The following is a 19402-nucleotide window of genomic DNA, read 5'->3' on the forward strand; positions in this document are numbered from 1 at the left end:
CACACAGGGAAACCTGCCACGTTTCTTATATCACACTAGTCGTATTTACAGCCCAAACCTCAGCTACAAGTGCAGCTGTACAATATATTTCCATGCCTTACTTTCTAAATAGTCCAGACTCAAATGAAGATGAGAGAGCTATTTTTTCACAGGGGGAATATCATTTTAAAATTAACATGCTTAAATGTAAAAGAATCCTCCAGCAGACAGACAAATACTTCTCCTTGAGAGCACAGTGTTTATGAAGCAGCAAGCCCTTTAGTTTCCCTGGAAACTGTATTTGTCAGGGGCCACAATTCATATTGTCCCAGAGGCTTTTAACATTTGCATCAAAGCTTCAGAAGATGAGAACTGTCAGTGAGTATTTATCCACCAAAAAAGCTAACTTCACTTTTAGAAGGTTGACGATTGACTGGTGTATTTTTTTTTCCCTGGCTGATGATAAATAATCTTTCAAGAAGGAAAAAAAAAAGAAAAAAAAGTTGTAAAGTTGTACTTCTGCATTGTGTTTATGCAAAGTCAAGAGCAACACACAGGATGTTACACTTGCTGGTCAGGGTTACACAGAGAGCTTCCAAGCAAATAGGAGAGCGAAAAAATAAAAAAAAAGAACACCAACAGTTTAAGTACTGTAAGCATTTTCTGTTTACATCTGTTCAGTAATGACCCTGAGAAATCTCCATCAGATCATGATCTACTTTGTAATCAGAGTAAAGGAGATCTTCTTAGAAAAAGTGTAAAATGTAGAAAGCTAAAATTAAGTAGGCAGAAAAACTTGAGTTTAGGTCAAATACTTAACTGACAAAATGTTCTTAATCTTAGAAGCTGAGAGAACTTTATTTTTTCCAAGAACTCAGCTACTATCAGAGGTTCACAAATTCAAGTTGTACAAAACCCCATGCAGAAAGAGCCTATACACTTCCTACTGTTTTCTGAACTTAGATACCGAACAATAGTCTATAGAGGAGTCTTGATGATCATACTCAAGCAAACCCACCACTGAAGTCATTGGGTGAATTGCTTACTCCAGGATGAAGCAGAACAGTCAAAAAGATATCCTTTGATTTTTCTCATTTCTGCCTCAATTTCTACTCTTGAAAACTTTAAGAAATGGAAGCTGCGCCAAGGTGGATTCCTCTTCTGAGAGTTTTACACAAGCAGGAGTTGAGGAATGCAGAATTTTCTATTAATCAGCTATGTAATAAAAGAAATCAGAAAATATATAAAAAACAGAGAATTCTCCTAGTCATACAGATGCTGAAGAGATGAGTTCAGGGAAAATCTTTGAGAGGTCTATGCAAGAACACTAACAAGGAAAAGAGACAGAATGAGAAATTAAGAGTCCTGTGACTCATTTCCTTTGGGAGGGGAAAACTTACTGAGAAAAGAGAAAAAATAGAAATCAGGCAGGATACTTCTTTCAATAACTTTCAGAATTAATCTGCTCTATCTTTGTGTAGGCGATTGTATACTTTAGACTAGCATTTGCAATATTCAAATGTAATATTCAAATAGCAAAAAATAAGCACAGTGAAAGTTTCACAAATGCAAGCAGACAAGAGGAGGGAAATAGTAATTTTCCACAATATTTTTTAAAACAAAGCCACTTACATTCCTCACACCATAAACTTTTAATCTATTCTTTCATCATTTTGATTAGTTCTGCTAAAGTATGCTCCATCCATGTTCTGTCAAACATACAGCAACAGGTAAAATTTCATCATGTGCATAGTAGGATTTTTCTAACTCAGAATATTTGTGAAGCTGCTCCTGGGAATTCCCATCAGCTAGCAATGGATGCAAGACAGCTTCCCTCTTCTTTTTGTTTGACTAACTACTGACTCCTTCAAGCTTCCTCTCAACTTGGCCAGGTACACATATCTTATTAATACATCTATGTCTTTTATGTCACGGAGCAAAAAGAAGCCAAAATCCTCTGCAGGTATACCAGTGTACTGCCTCCAAAAAGCCTGTTAATATTTCTTTAGAAATGCCAAACAGAAATTTAAAAAATCTTTGTAGAAAAAAGCATTTAAGGGCCATCCATTTTTCAGATTCTACATGCTTAGTGTTAGTTTATTAGCGTTATCAGAATGAAAATAAAATATGCTCTGGCATAACTCCATCCACCTTTATCTCAACATTATATCTGGGATACAGAATTATAATGAATAGCCATTAAAATGTAAAAATTACACCTTGTTTCTTCTAAAATGTGATGGAAAATTATTCAAAAATATATTTGTAGCCTCACTATGCCCAAGAGAGAAAAAATGAAGTGAAACAATTCCCACTACTATTGGAAAAATATATAGATAAATAGCTACACTTTGTTGTCTACATTCATTCTGGGTAAACAAAATGAACTTTTCATCTATATCTTGTGCAGTTGATAACCAAGTTACTGAGGAAAATACATCAAAAAAAATTTTAAGTGGCTCATAAACGTGCTCCAATTAACTGTAACATAAAACTCCTCACTCTTTTATGAACATCCTGCCTCAAGTCATGCAGACCAGAGGAAAAGGTTCATCTCAAATAAAGTGAACAGAAGAAACCATGGCAGTATGACTTAGCCCAGAGTAATTGGAAATATGTTAAACTGTTCCTTGCGGCTTTACGATGCTTAATATGAAGTCTTTACTTTATGAATTTCTTGTGCCCAGACAAGAGTACCTGGAGTAAGGAGACTCACAATCTATTCTGATTGACCTCTGAGTTTCAGAAACTCATCTTGCTTCTCTATCTCTACTCTTTTTCTGTTTTTTTGCCATGTCTTGCAGAGGACAACGGATTGCCTGTTATTTGTGCACTTGTACAGCAAGCAGAGAGTTGAGAAGCTAATCAAAGCTGACACCTGTAGGCATTACCATAGCTTCAATGGTAAATAAGACAAGCTGAATTTCAGCCAAGGATTTGATGCATAAGGTTTGTAAGCAATCCCTTGTTTGCTTTGAGTTACTATTTTCTCAGCTGCAATGAGAAAACAGTCATTGAAAAAGAAGCATCTTAAGCAAGCAGTTCATCCCTGCGACGCTACTGCAAAGTCAGACTGGTTTCAGGACAGAGTATTTTAAAGCATTCCATCATGAATTTTCAGCAAGTACTCTTTTGTGTTTTCCAATAATTTGCTGCAAGACATCTCTATTTGAATACATGCAACTACAGTACTATGCAAAGCCTCTTCCTGCAAAACAAATTTAAATATATTGTGAATCTCCTTCTGCACTTGACAAGGAGAAGAGGAAGGACAGGCACTGATCTCTTCTCTCTGGTGACCAATGACATAACCCAAGGGAATGGCAAGAAAATGTGCCAGGGAAAGTCTAGTTTGGACATTAGGAAAATGTTCTCCACCCAGATGGTAGTGAAGCACTGGAACAGACTCCTCAGGGAGGTGTCATGGCCCCAAGCCTGACAGTGTTCAAGAAGAAACTGGACAATGCCCTCAGACACATGGTGTGAACTGTGGGGTTGTCTTTTGCGGGGACAGGAGTTGGACATGATGATTCTTGTGGGTCCTTTCCAACTCAGGACATTCCATGATTCTATGGATGTAGCAGTGCTGAAAAGTACAGATTATTACAGGGTGTCATCTTACTATCAAAAATAAGATTGCCTTTTTTTTTTTTTTCCAAGTACCTGCTTTGTAACTCAGGTATTCAGATCCAAACACATCCAAAGTAATAATAGAAGATAGAAACTGCCTATTTTGTATGCAGCAAAGATAGTTTCTGTCCATTTTGAAAGAAATAACATATTCACACAAGATTTCCATGCTAGCATGCAAAGCCCATTGATTTCCCATATCAAAATCCCATACAGTATCTTCTACATTGGGCACCAGACACATTATTACCTGCTCCAGAACTAACGGGTTCTGCAATTCACTCACTGAGTCCACCATACTGGTTATAGATTAAAAAAAATATTTATGAGAATTTTTTTCTGTGCTGGCATGAAGAGGCTGGGCATTTAAATACATCTAATGTGTCATCTTGTAGGAATTCTAAATCTTTAAAAAAATTTATTTGCATCTAGCCATTTTAAAAACTCACCTCCCTCTTTTGGTACCATTTAACAAACTAGTCCCTCTATATAAATGGCTTAAGTGGGGATCTTTGAATTATTTTTAAAGGGTTTTTGAAATATAAGAAAATATGATTGTTGGTCCTTAACACTAATTTATGTTTGTAAGTTGCTTATAAATGTTTGGCACCTGAAAGCTGTTCTAGGATCCATTGATTAAAAACATTGTTTTAGTGGCTATATGAAATCAACACAACCTTTACTTATATCACCTGATTTACCTGTTTTCCAAACATCCATATCTAAACCAATGCATGTGTGATTAGCTATAAAGTTAAAAGTTTGGCTGCATTTACAAAATATGCCATCAGGCTACCACTATTCCACTGAAGTTCACATAGCAGTGAAGACAACACAGCTGCTCTTACAACACAAGGATATAAACTGACAGAATGGTAAAAACCAAACAAATAAACAAAAAAACACAAACAAAAAAACAACCAAACCAAAACAAAAAACCCACAACAAACACCAAAACATTTCTGCCCTCTTTTTCACATTGGTTACTCATTCATATTCCCAGACTCTTCATGCCAGCACAGAAGCCCATGCAGGTGTGAACAAGACTAGCTGGTTCTAACCTGCATTCACTCCCCGGCTCATTTAATGCAGGGCTTCAACTGTGTGTGAGTGGTGAAAATGGGTGAACAGGGATGCATATCCACATCGTCGGGACTACTTTTTTCAGTGGTAATAATGACTTAAAATATGGCTGAGAGTAAAACTAAGCCATTAATAGCTTCTTTAGGAAACTGAGAAAGAAATAGCTGGCCTTTTAATTATTTTTCAAGCCTTAATCACTCACCTATATTATTTCCTTCCCACTACGCTCTGGATATCTGATGTTCCTGGAGTCTGAACAAAGTCTAGGTGCTGTTTTTCAACACTAGAGATTCCTGATTCCTGTTCAGAGGGCATTACTTGAGTATCACATGTCATCACACCTGCTAATGGTTCCCAGGTTTACTATTCAGGACATAAACCGCTGATGTGATCATATCACCAGTTATCACCAGGCTTTGTTACCTCTCCTGTTATCTACCTGTGTGTTAGCACTTTTATGCCACTTTATGATTCACACAGAGAGACATTACAACAGAGAAGGCTGTATTGCCAAAATGAACCTGGCTGTGTGACAGTTTGTAGCTCACACAGCTAAGCCTAACAGACAGATTCCCAAAAGCATGCCTCAGGTGGAACAATGTGGAGCGCTACCTACTCTTACCAAAGGCACAGGCACGGCTGACCTAGTATAGAAGGAGTGACTCCATAGCACAGAAAGTGAATGCACCAAAACATGGTGCACCAAGGTGTACCACCAAGGCCCTCCTCCTCTGAATACAAAGATTTGTCTTCCAGTTTCATTGAGTCAGAGAAGAATACGTATTTGCTGGAGTTTCTGGTCTGTCTGCACACGTTATACAACTGGTATAAACATGAGTTAGGGTTTGTACATGGAGCACCCCATGCTGTAACATTGTGCTTCAGACCTTAAGGGTATCATCAACAAGCTAGCGCAAAGAGCAGTTTGCTTCTTGTCTTTGATATTATGTTAGAATAACACTGGCAGTCTTCTGTGTCCATCATTTTTAAAAGGACTAAGTCAATCCATAAACTGAAAGGTGGAACCAGACCTCTGATGTTTATTCATTATTAAAAGGAAATCTAGCATCTGTTTACATCTCAGTAATTTTGTCTCGAAAAAAAATTATATTCCTCCATTCTTCACTATGCCCAAGGAATTATGTGCTGGACTAGAAATTGTCCCCTGAAGAGAAGCCAGGAGAGATGTAAGACATAAAGTATTGTACCTACTGCACAAAGACTGAGAAAGGCAACTAGATCCTATTTTTCCTATGTTACTCCTTTGTCACATGAAACTCCTCAACAGAACTTAATTCAGAAACTGCTCAGTCTACAGACTGATAATACAAAGAAATATCTACAGAAAAAACCAAGAAAAACCCACAACCTCAGAATACTTTGCAGTACGTCACAGAACGAGCTCATGCGTAGCCAATGTCTGCTTACAATAGATGTTGCACTACTGTCATTTGCTCACAAGTCGAAGCCCTCAGTTCTCCCTTGCAACTGATTTACAGTCATTGTGACTTTTCCCACAGTAAGAATCATGGTATTTACCCAACAAGTTATAAGTCAAACACAGCAGCAGACTCTGTAATATGCTGAAAAGAGGTTTGCCCCACATTCTTCTGTCATACATGTTAATACCAGCGATGCAGAGGCCCTCTGAACTTTCATTATAATTCCATGTATGACATACATATTACCTCACAAACAATCTTAGCAAAACAACACTCATGTTTGCCCACTGACTAAGAAAACAACTTTAAGTTTACTGGGCTTGCTGAGTTGCCAACAGTGATGTTACATAAAAAAAAATTGCATTTGCATCTCAGAAACTGGACTGTCAGCATCAGTCTTTCTTATACATTTTAGTAGGTCATCCAAATATCTTTAGATAGTAGAGGAAAATGAACTTTAGTAACCTAAATTTGAACTGTGACTCTAAAGAAGAAAGGACCTTTTCCTCATACAGCTCCATTCTTGAACCTCTTAATTGCAATAAGGAGAAAAACATACATAAACCTCCTTTTCAAAGTTTGTACCATTGAATAAAATCATCCACATTTAAGACTGTGCACAGTAAGATTACAATAACTCAGCAGTGTCATCTTTAGGAATACTTTTTTTTTTTAATTACAACTTCAGAAAAAGGTTATCAGATATTTTTTACAAAGCAGTTCTAAGTCTTTGATTTTTCAGTCATGTCTTTTTTTTTATGAGTGGAATGGTAGCAACTATCATACACATGGGAAAAGAAGCCAATATAGCACCTGATATCTCCCTGTAAAGAAAATTTCTTTGAGAATGTTAGATAATGGATTATATACATGTCAAATCCTTACCTTTACAGAGGACCAGCAACTCTAAGCAAACTTCAAAATACAACTTCAGGAGCATATAAGAAATTTTGTAAGAAAGACAATTTCTCTCTATTTTGGATATTATATCTTTTGCCCAAGAGAAGGAAAAATCATTGTGATCAGTAGCCAAGCTCAGTTCTTCAGTACACTATTGTGCTGGAGAAATGGGGCTCTTGCAAATGACACCATAGAGATTTGGGACTAAGGTTCATGAGTGTAGGCTCATTAACCAATGAGAAAGATGAAGTCCTGGGCCTGAAAGTTGTGCACCCTCAGGGAAATTAGGAAAGATCAACCTCCTTTCCGCAGTCATCCCCATCCCAGGAGAATGTTCTCTCTTTTCTATGTGGTTGACGTTCTCTTTTGGGAGAAGTTCAGTAGAGGTCACTGCACCAAAAACTAGAACAGTCAGCACAAAACTGACAGGGACTGGTTGCACAAAAGCAGGAGAAGAAAAAGAAAAAAAGCAAATAAGCAAAACTTTTTAAAAAATTATTAGGTCCTCTGATGATAAACTAGTAATGCTACAAAAATATCCGTTAAGGATAGAGAATAAATAATTCATAGCTTTGCAAGTGGTTATTGCCCATTTCAATACTTTTATTCATCCTAACTGCAAAATACTAACTGTAAATTTTTTCAGCCTATTCTTCTAAAACCCAAGGGTAAGAAAGGTGCATTTTTCATGTTCCTTGCCCATGGGGAAGCTAAGAAAATTCTATAACTTACTCTATACATTGCCCACCAAATAAATACATTAACTACACATAAGATTTGCACTAAATAGTCAGCAGGTATTCAGGAACTCATTCATGATTCCCTTAATGTTCCTGTCAGGCAATAAATAAGGCTTAGAAATAGTGCTATTGAATTTTAAAAAAGCCATGCCAAACAATTTTGTCAATCACATTCTTCCAGATTTCTAATTTAGCAATACCAATGGAACTGACAGTCCAGCAAATTAAGCTTACTCTCTCCTATTAAACATCATCATCCTTTTCAGTGAAGGATGCTCCAGAATATCCTTATCAGTTTTAAGAACAGCATGCAGTCTCAGATAAAAAAGTACACTACCCTCCTACCAAAGCCATTTCAGCCACTGTATTAATATTAACTGATGTTGTAAAGTGCAGTTTAGAATAAGAACTCCCTCTTCAGGCTGTGATCTCCTCAAAGGAAAAAATCAGACTAATCTTTTTAACAGTGTAAGCAAGAAGTAATGGTGTATTGATAAAGCAGTTTATTTTAACTAACAGATGAAGCTGGACTGCAATATCTTCAATCTACTGCCACCCAAAAAAGAGAGAAGGCTGCATAGAGAAAGCCAAATAAGCTAATGTAAACTTTCCTTCTGGGGAGACTCAAACAGCTATCTTTCCCCACTCTCATTTACATAACTGGGGATACCAAGGGGAAACACACATATTGAACACTGAGGTAACACTCAGTTTGTTTCTCTGTTTCAAAAAGCATCATTATTCCTTATATTTCAAAGCATAGATGAATGACAGAGAGAGCACTCATTGTGGCTAATCCAACCACTGACTTAAACACCATGTTTCTTCAACTCCCACTGCCCCGCTACAGCTGATTTGCATTAAAGTAGCGCGGATCAGCATAGACATCAGTATGATGGCTGCAAATTACAGTACCAGGAATCACACAGGACACTGAAGAGGGGTCATCTCTAATCTCCGGAGCATAGCATCTAAACTCTGTGGCCCATAATCCCAAATGAAGAGTTAGCATCCAAATCTGAGATACTATGACAGCAGTGACCAGAAGTCTGCAGAGTAGACTCCAGAGGCAACCTGCAACAGCGAAAATTTGATCTTAATGTAGCTTCTCTCTCTTAGGGGCCTGTTTGCCCCTAAGGAGATGTTCCTTTCCATGATCATTACTACTTTAATGCCATGAGGTAAATAAACAGATCTTGACTTGCTACAGAGTTCATATTAAATGGTGTGCCCTTTTAGTTAAATCATTCTGGGATGAAATTATCACTGGCAAGAAGAATTCCTGGCACATTGTGTAAATCTCCCCAAAGCTATGTGAGATGATTTTTGGTGTTTAAAATGAGGCTCAGGCCTATATCCTTCACCTTTGAATTAACATTGATCAATTTACCGCAAAACTTCATTTTACCACATTGTATTTCACACAGATAAACTCTGTACAGAAAAACAAACAAACAAACAACAACCAAAAAAACCATTCTTTACTTAGAAGGCATAGGCCTATTCTCAGCTTCATATGACCAAATTTAACAAGTTCTGCTTAAGCACAGTATTATTTTTCAGGCTGTTGATACTTTAAATTAAAGATATATTTTATGTAAATCTCTTTTACAACTGAGTTTATTAGTGTATCCTAATGTTGTGTAGGTGGATAACTACTTTCATCTTCTAAGACAGAATCATAAGCAGGGTTTATGGAAACTGAAAAATATTTCTCTGCTATTGTATTGTATAAATGAGCAACCTATGAAAAAAGAAAAACTGTCAGGTTGGGTAGAAATACCCCTTAATTTTATGTGATAAGCACTGTAAAGAACAGTTAATTATGTTTACTTCTATAAAGTTGTACAGGAGGATACACAGCCACTTGTTACTGTATCCAATAATTAACATCTTGCTCCAGAACAAATATCTGAAAGTTGGTCTTATGGTGGAATATTGTTCTGTAATGTTTTTCACCTTAGCCACACTTAGATAATTTCTCGCAACATGTACCTCTGAATGACAAAGGACTTCTGTGGTTCCTGGACTATAACTTAAGAAATAACTATACTTCTTACAGCTTTGTCTCACTTTATTACCTGCCTTAGAGGCACACTAGATCCACATTTCTGGGATTTTTCACTGTTTCAAATCCTGCTGGAGAAAACCGTTTTTCTGTGTATACAATGTGTTTGGTGAATTTATTTCTTTCAGGAAAGAGCTCATGTGAAAAGTTCATATAGAATATTTATTCCTGTGTTATATTTATTGTACATTTATATGAATTAAAATGTACATTGTATTAACCTGCATTGAAGGGCAGTGCTTTGCCCAGATTACACTTCAGTAAATGAAAGGTAATAGTGTTAGTTTTAATTATTCCAAACACAGAACAAACAGGTGGACAGAGTAGTTAAATACGTTGTTTCCTGAAATTCCTCCAGGTACATATCATAAATATTTGAAGCAAAGACAATTTCTTCCATGAAAAGTTTCTGAGTGGAAGAAAGTAAGAAAGGAAATCACGTAATTCAGAAATTTAAAAACAAAGCATATGGATTATGTTATACTCTTTGATGGTCTCTCAGGCTCATCCATGATAGCATCCTCCCCTTCCCAACAGCAAGGGTCTTGCAGGACTTAATACTGCCTGATTTCTTCTTGTCAGCAATGTTCAAGAGTTTCAAATTACAAACATTTTAAGTCCTAGATCAAATTTTCTTGTAACATATTATGAATTAATGGGAACTTGAAACCTGCACAAAACCATGCCATCCCTTTGCCACAGTCATAAAAGACTTTGTAACAGTTATCCACTATTGACACAACCAAGAGCTTAGAAACAAGGAACCATGCTGTTCTGGCTCACCTCCACATGCTATCCACATTGTTATGTTTTGCACTACTTTATTCCTGTAGGGTAGACAAAAGTATATGGCCTTTTGAATCTAAGAAAGCACAAGATGATAACTAACCGTAACAAACAGAAAACATTATTTTACATTATTTTACGCTAGGTTATGTTTTCTAGCATGGCAACAGTAGAATTTAGCACGCAATGCAATGCACCTAAACAGACAAGGGCCATCTATTGTAGACATGAAGACATTCACAGCTGTGTTTAAAGTAGATGAAAATAAATTGAAACCTGCACTAGCTATACATTGTGTTACGTCGGTTCTGTCCAGCAAGACACTGCACTGTAATAATAACTGGGGAGAACAAGGTGATGAGAAAACAATAGAAGTTCGAATCCAGAAAAAGAAATGGCAGATCACATCAAGGAAAAGTATTGACTATTCTCAAAATTTTCCCATATGAGTTTAGCACTGAATATCCCTAAAATGCCTTCAAAGGGCCAAATGTAATTTTAGGACTGTATAAATGTAGCAGTAGTTACATTTATACAGTCCTAAAATTACATTCGGCTCTTTGAAGACAACCGCAAGGCTGATGTGGCCCTCGGTGAAAATTAGTTTGACACCCCTGGTCTAGACAATAAAATTTTACCATTTTGAACTGAAGCCACCATTTAACCCACTTTGTTGGCATTAAAATGAAAACAATAAGATACATGCAGGCAGTCTAAACCACGCACATATTAAGAAAGACTGCAACCATATAGACATATAATACTCTACTACTATTGCTCTTATTGTATTGCCATTGGTATATATAAAGCGATAAGCTTTGCAGCGAGTTTGCAAGACCTCTGAAGCATGTCAGTCTTGATCTGGGCTAAAAGTTTAGCTTCCAAGGCTACATTTTTTGACCTTCCTGCGCTTTGTTTTACTCAGTTTAGACCTAACAGCATTTTTTTTCTAATTGACCCAATGTCTGTAGGTGATTTGTGTTACTTTTGCTTACCTTTATATGTTAGCACAACAGTTTTATTACTATAACAGAATGATGTAGTGTGCAGAAATATAGGCCTATGGAAACATAGCAGAGGCCTTGAGAAGTGGAGACACAGGAGATGGTGTAGAGGAGTACAGGCATGAAATTACAAAAGATGGAGCACAGGCTTGATACTGAAGACAAAACCCATAGTTATAAAAAGACTCACCAATGGTCAATTAAGGAAATACGGACCCGAAGATGGACAAAACTGGGTTTAGGTGTAACAAAAAGAACAAAGAACAAGTCTCCAACATACATAAAAGAAACCATATGTAGTAAATTTAGAAGCAACATGGAGCTGTAGACCAATAAAGAACAAGGAATGCATGTTAGCAAACTTATAAATATGTCCCCAAGTGGACCCTAGTGCAAAGAAGAAGCCATTAACATGACCATCCCATTCCTTCCAGTGAAGGACTCCAGATGCTACCAACACAGGTAACACCACCAGAAGAATGAAGCCACCAACCACGAGACTTGGAGAAGCAGAGGAAGGGTGAGCATAACATCAAGGAAAGGGGGTAGAAATTAAGTGGGTGTGCAGCAATGTTAGCTGCTTTATTATCATTAAAACATTTTCTGCATAGAAGCCCTCTTTGGTAATAATGGGATCCTGTATGTTAATGATTCTTTGATTAGCTGGTTAAGATTTCAACTGCATGTAAATAAATAAATAAATAAATAAATAAATAAATAGATAAATTTGTAGCTTTATAGAAGTTGCATTTCCTCTTTGACCATAAACAAGATTTCAGGTATAACAAGAATAAGGTATGTTAGCTTGACAAGTCAGTCAGAGCTTACCATTAGCAAATTCAATTTACATTTCCATTGGAAGTTTTTTCCAAATGGAACAGAATGGGAGAGGAAGAGGTAGAGCCAAGGAGAAAGTCTGCCTTTCGTCATGTATTTCTTCACTGCACTAGTTAATAGGCATCTGGTCCATCACAGGGACCCACAAGTTTTATTGCAATACAAACAGTAATACACTAGCCACAGATGTCCATACAAAGGTCATATGACAAATCATTGCAAAGAACTGCTACCAAAAAAACTAATTCTTATAAGATCGTGAATATGGTGACATACATTGCAGGGAAGCTGCATTCTCCCTGAGCAAAAAGGAGAAAAAGAACTGAAGTTATCTAATAAATTGTTATCTATTATTTCTCCAAGTTTGTATGATTCTTGCCAGCTTCCTAAAGGCTTCTTGTTTCTCAAGCATGCAGAACCATCAGCATGCTGTTATTATTTGGAAACCCATGAAAAGTAGCAGTGTCAGCAGTTTGCAGGCTCAGGAAGTCAAAAGCATATTAATCTCCACATGGAAAAAGACACTGAGCTCTATATTCCACAGAAAATCCTATACTTCAGCCCCTAGGTGAAAGCACTGTGGTCAATACCTGGCAATCCCCATGCCACAAATGAAGATTAAAATCTCACTTTAGCTAGGAAAAAAAAAAAAAATTTCAATCTTTTAATATGGACAAAATGTCAGCTTGAAGTTAGAACTACACACAGATATTGAGAATCTCTAAGAACAGAGGTCCCAATCTTTGTAAAGAGACAAAACCAGTGAATTCAAACAGGATATTAGTGCATAGATATTTTTGCAATACTAGAGATATTCTTGACACTCATATTTTAAAAGTACCGCAGAGAATGAACTAGTACTGTCCGTCAGCAGTACTTCATATGCATGAAGGAGAAAACCTGATCTTTGCACCGAATAATAAAAACAACGTAGCTGAGCTGTCTTTGATTTGTAATCCTTTTTATTAGGCTGCTAGACCCTACCTTCTGTGTGAGACAAAGGTGTGGACATTAAGTTCTGTCAGTGATGTGTTCATTAATTACATTTTATACCCTAACAGAAACAGGATTAACTTTGGCATGATAATGATAATTCCTCGTGATATTCCAGACTGCTATCACCCTAACCAAGCAAAGAGTTAAGATAAAGTTGTAAGTATTATATAAATTATTTTAAACAACTGTCACCAGCTTCCTCCACATTATCCTTTTCATAGTCTACCCCATTCTCCACTACCATTTTGGTACTTGCTGAATAAATGAAAGTATGAATCATACAAATAAATAAATAAATGCATTAAATCAGTTTAAAATACAGCTAGAAAAATACTAAAATACTACAACATTTATTTCAACACACTGCTGGAAAACAAAAAATCACTAATTCATGATAGCGCCTTTCCTCTGCTCTTTGTTACTCCTGTTGGAACTTTGGCTTTCACAGAAGATTTGCTTTTTCACAAAGATTTCTGTGATATGTAAGGGCACTTTGCTGGTGTTGCTTTTGAATTTTCTGGAAATAAGTATATATTAAAAACAAACGAACAAACAAAAGAACAACCAAACAAACAAAAAAATGAAATAAAAAAATAAAAAAAAGGGAAAAAATATTTAGAGGGACCAAAAAAGTTATTTAACAGTAAGTCGTGAAACTGTGCACATGCCACCACTGAGTAATTTCTGTGAGCAGCCTTTGCCTTCCTCACCCCATCTGGCCTTAATACCTCTAACACCCACTCACTGCATCACAACAAAAATTAGACTAAGCTCCTTGGCGCAGGGTTTTATATTTCTGTAACTGCTCTGAAGCACCTAACTTATATCTGAAAGGTGCAGAGAAGAAAAAAATACTAGAGTCCAAGCTGTCAAATCTTCATTTGTAGGTTCAGCTGCTTGCAGATACCTTGCCAAATTACATGACAAGAGCACTTTGTTCCATGACTCCAAAAGAAGTGAAAGAATCCAACTAACATGACCAATACGCTATTGCTTATATATACTGTTTATATCATTATCACAGTATAAAATATGACATGTACAACCAGCTGTGAAGTCAGCATGCCTTTTGCCATGAACTTATTCCAAATGGCGTGACGGTTGCGCACAAGTACTTTGCATATTTTAAAATTCCTCTTATTTGTATTTACTTTTGTCTATCACAACATTTGTCTTGAGAAATTAGCAGGGCAGATTAACAGGTTGGAATCTTTTATTTGATGAAAAAACAGATAGTGAGTGGAAAGATTAATCTTAAATTCTGCCATGTTACTTCTCCAGCTGTCTTTGCTTCCCTGCACTTGTGTTCCTCCTCTGCTCTTTCTTTTACACACACCTGAGTCTCAAACCCAATGTGACGTGACATGACATGACATGACGTGACGTGACGTGACATCTAATGGTGGAGAAGAAGTGGAAGAAATGAACTTGTGATCTCTACCGACCACCCACAGATAACACTGTGCTGTCAGAAAACTATCACTTGCAAATTAAATGTGCTTTACCGTGTAGACCTCATAACAAACTTCCCTCGCAATGAGCTTGTCTATTGATTTTAATATGCTGAAGTGTTTGTACATTTATATACATATACATGGAAATTCTAAGCACACCGTAGGACCCACTCAGGGTCTGATTCAGCACTATTGAAGTCAGTGAGGCTCTCGGCATTCAATGATTTGCATATGGTGAGTCCTCACATAACATGGAATGGAAGATGTGCATCCAAAAGCCCGCTTCAGAACAAAATCCTTAACTTGGCTATGCCCATTTTTGAATGGTTTGAACTTGGAACAACAAGAAATGCTTGTTCTTGCTGACAATTTAACTTGTTAGTTTAACTTCAATGGAAGTTACTAGGTCTGTGCTCTCTTGAGGCTCAGACTAAACAAAAATAAAATTTATTCCCTGCCTGAATTGCCCAAAAATCAAAGGCCTCTTTAGCGGCACACTGACCTCAGTGGATGGTACAGGTGCTTCTGCATTTCTAGATACAGCAGATTTTTATTTAAAGATTTAAATTCACCCATTTGCCTGGAGTTGGGGATCAAGAGGTTGGGAGAAAGAACAGAGCCATTCATGCTACTGCAGCTCTGCATAGAGCAGTCCTGCCTCACTGACAGGCTGACTGCATGCTGTGTTTACAAGCACTGGGATAATCATGATAAAATTCAGTGGCTGGGAAGCAGATCCGGATTGCAAGCCAGCATCCATTCTAGCCTTTACAAAAAAGGCTGGGCTACTCTTAGGCTGCTCTCAGGCCAGGCAAATAAAATTCAGATTATGTGGCCCTTCCCTGGCTTTAAATTTATAACCATTGTGAAATTGTTCTTTAGAAAAGAAAAAAACTACTTCTGTGTAAGGGAAGAGTCCCTCCCATACACAGAGATAGTTTTCAAATCACAAGACTTCTTGCTTGCAAATATGCAACAAATCAATGTGCATTTCTGTGCAACACAAGTTCACAAACCAGTTATTTTGCTTGACTCAGAGCTGGTTTCTTCCGTTATCAGCAAAGCATACTGCTTTGGGGACTGCATACAAATTACTGAAATCACTTTGGTGGAGAGGAGAGGGCAATGAAGAAGAAACATACTTGTGTTACATCAGCCCCTAGTCAACCATTTTTATGTATTTTTAAGCTAGCTTCTTGCCTACTGAATAACTGAGTTACACTAGTGTGAAGAAAGCAGATTTCCACTCTTCAAAAGGTTTCACATTCAAGCCCTTGGCTAGACAATTCAGTGAGCAGACGTTATTGTCAGCTTCTTTATGTTGTTCGTCTAGAACAGGAGGTGCTACATTGAGCTGCAACTTGGCATCAAGAAAAATCTGCCTGCATGTCAGAACAGCCAGGATAGCCTGGACTCCCATAAGGACTAATTGGTACTCCAATAAAAAGAGCTATGTTCATCCTCACTCAAAGAGAAACATTCTAGAGTTTTTAACATCCTTTTGGATACTTTTAAGGAGGAGTCCATTCAGTGCTGCTGCATTTCAGCAGCTTTCCCTCTCATGGAAACTCTAAATCATGCATTTAAAAATAGACATCAGATTATCTGGGTAAATCATAAAGCTCAGCTTATCTCTCTCTTCCCCTTCAAAATATACAATTTATTGTCCACCAGCTAAGCAGCATGAAGCCTTGAATAATCCTGTTCATCTCAGTAACCCCACTCTTTTGATTGTCCCTGTGTATCTCCTTTATGTGCATGTATGTCATTCTGAATGTGTGTGTCTGTGCAAGAATGTAAGGAGGAAGAAAGAATTCAGAGTTCTGGGCACAAAGGTGTACAATTCTGCTTATGGCAGCGTTTATGTCCATGCCAACTGTGCGCATCCTAGCATCACAACACAGCCTTACACAGCTATGGAGATTGATGCCAGGATTAAGCAGAAGTAATGTACTAAGTACTTCAATTATGCATTAAACTGTTGTTTAACACCAATCTAGACCTCAGAACCCATGTGCTTCCCCTGAGGGCTGACATAATCAATGCAATGCGAGGGAGGACAAAAAATTTTTCCAATTTCTCTTTCCCAGTGGTTCAGACCTACCACATAACGGGGCCTTAAGCAGCAAACCCCGACTGCCAGTCCCAGCGTCTCCCATACGTCCATCACTCCACCCTCCTCCCCCTGCCAGTGCAGCCCATCAGGCCACGGGAGCAGGAGAAAGCCCTGCAGGGCTATAAATAGCTACTCGGGGGAGGGGACAGAGTGCAGCAGCAGAAGGAGGTTTTCCTGGATTAATTCAGAGGAGAAAGGGAACCGCTATGAAGTTCATTGACATGGCAGGTATTGCCTGTGGACGGGCAGGCAGCAGTTGCCCTGGGGAAACTGAAATGCGCTCGCTGGGAGAACAGCGAGGTTGGTTTCCCCGAGTGTCCCACCTCTTCCAGAGCTCTTCTGCAGAGCGTCGTCCCCACCCCCCGCCTTGAGATCGGCTGTAAGCACGACGGGTCCACAGCAGAGAGAGACGGCGAGGATACCAATCAACTTGATCGAAGTCTTATTAGCACACACAGCTTATTATCTATGCCAAGCTCTACTCAGTCAAGAGGTGTTATTTATACGCACTGAATGTGCACTGACCGTGGATGCGGTGCCCCTGAATCTGCCCCAGCATGGAAACAGTAGTGTTGGCTCCCCTACCCTGTCCCCGGTGTTCCTTCGAGAAAGAAAGCCCGTCTCCTAAGAGCCTTCCTATCCCACTCTGCCTCCCGGAAACTTCCGGGAGCTACAGACACTGCCTGAAGCACAGGTGCGTGCTCGTCCCTTCCACACCGGGAAAACACCGCCTGGCGCCGCCGCCACCCCGTCTGGCTGCTGGGGGTCGGCATGCAGCCTCTGCCGCTCCCCAGGCCGCTCATCGCGCCCCTTCGCGCCTTTCCGCCCTTCCTCGCCCGCTCGCCGGGCACGCACCGCGCGGTTGTGCTGTGCTGCAGTGCCCGGCCCGGCCCGGCCCTCTCTCACCGTCCTCCAGAGCCGCTGCCGGTTGGCACTGACGGAGGTGGCTGTGACGATAAGGTGGGAGACGGACACCACCAGCCCGAAGACGATGGCCAGCAGGGTCCGGACGGGCAGCAGCGAGTAGGAGACGAAGGTGACCAGCATGAGCTGCCACATGCCCTGCTCGGGGGCGCTGGGGGGCTCCATGCCATAGGCGCCGAGTGAGAAGGGGCAGCAGAGGAAAGAGAAGGTGAAGCTGAAGAGTAAGGTGAGCTTGACGATCTGCTGCAGCTGGGTGACCTGCAGGTACTTGACATTGGTGACGATGAAGAGGGAGAGGAAGATGATGCAGTGCACCGGGTGAGAGCCTTTGGAGATGGTCAGGCTGGGGCCGGAGAGCAACTCCACCAGGGCCAGGCTGGCGGTGAGCACGATGAGGACGGCCAGCGCCTTAAGGGTGGATGTCTGCTCCAGCTTTAGGTTGTAGCTCTGGAAGAGAGCCTCAAGCTCCTTGCAGTCAAATTCGTCCTCGCAAGCGATGGCATCCAGCAGCAGCAAGGGAGGGGGGTCCCCCAGCCCGGCTCCCGCTCCCGCCGCCGCGGCAGCCGGCGCGGAACAGCAGCAGTGGCAGCACTTCTTCCTCTTGGTCTTGACTTTCTGAAACGGTATTTCCTCCATGTCAGTGCCATTCATAAACCCCGGGGAAGAAATGCTCTTCCTGGTGTCCCGCGCTGCTGCTCCTCGCTGCTCATAAAAGAGATGGGGGCTGCGAGCAGGAGCCGCGGCCGCACGCCCGCCGGCAGCCCCCGCCGCGGCAGCTCCGAAGACGCGGGCACCGGCTGCAGCCCGCCGGCCGCAACCCGCGGCGCCGGCAAACGCCCCGCTCCGCTGCTACCAAGGAGCCGGCGATGGCTGGGACGGCGGGAGGAGAGCCTCACTTATGTTAATATGCCAACCTTCCTGCCTGCTGTCTCTCTCTCCCCTCCACCACCCTCCTCTTCCTCCTCCTCCTCCCCCGGTGCTTCAGGGATGTTAATCTCCTAATGACACCAAAACACCATCCAAAGGTTTGAAATCAAGCGGAGGGATGGTAGGTGGAAGCGAAGGGGAGTGGGGGATAATCAACAGGCGGGTCTCCCTTCAGATACCGCTATTTGGAGGAGCAGGAGCTACCGAGAGCGGGTGGCAAACAGCCTCTCCGGGGATGAGCGACATTGAGACAAAAAAAAAAAAAAAAAAAAAAAAGAAAACCCACAACAACAAGGAAAAAAAAAATAATAATGAAACCCAGCCAGGGAACTGGGCTAAGATGAGCAAACGTGAGGCAGAGGGGCCGGAGACAAAGCAGGAGGCAAGGAAAGGCAGGGCGATCCCCTTCTCACGTCCAAGAGCATCTCGCCGGGGCTGGGGTGTGAGAGGCGCCTGCGCGCCGCTCGCTTGGGAAGCCCGACACGTCCCCCGCCGGGGCACGGCGGCTGGGGAACC

At 40.1% G+C, this 19402-nt stretch overlaps 1 protein-coding gene across 1 annotated transcript in view; it reads right to left on the reverse strand.

Annotated features, from left to right (window-relative positions):
* The window catches only part of ADCY1 (adenylate cyclase 1), a gene marked incomplete at both ends in the record, with an annotated part of 140283 nt that extends 121673 nt beyond the window's left edge, over window positions 1-18610 (reverse strand). Inside the window, one exon of the mRNA XM_080339294.1 lies at window positions 17942-18610. Coding sequence (XP_080195420.1) covers window positions 17942-18610 — 669 coding nt within the window. The remainder of the gene's footprint in view (window positions 1-17941) is intronic.
* Between the last annotated feature and the right edge of the window lie 792 nt (window positions 18611-19402).

This window comes from Nesoenas mayeri (genome assembly GCF_963082525.1).
Source record: "Nesoenas mayeri genome assembly, chromosome: 2".
NCBI classification, from domain to species: Eukaryota; Metazoa; Chordata; class Aves; order Columbiformes; family Columbidae; genus Nesoenas; species Nesoenas mayeri.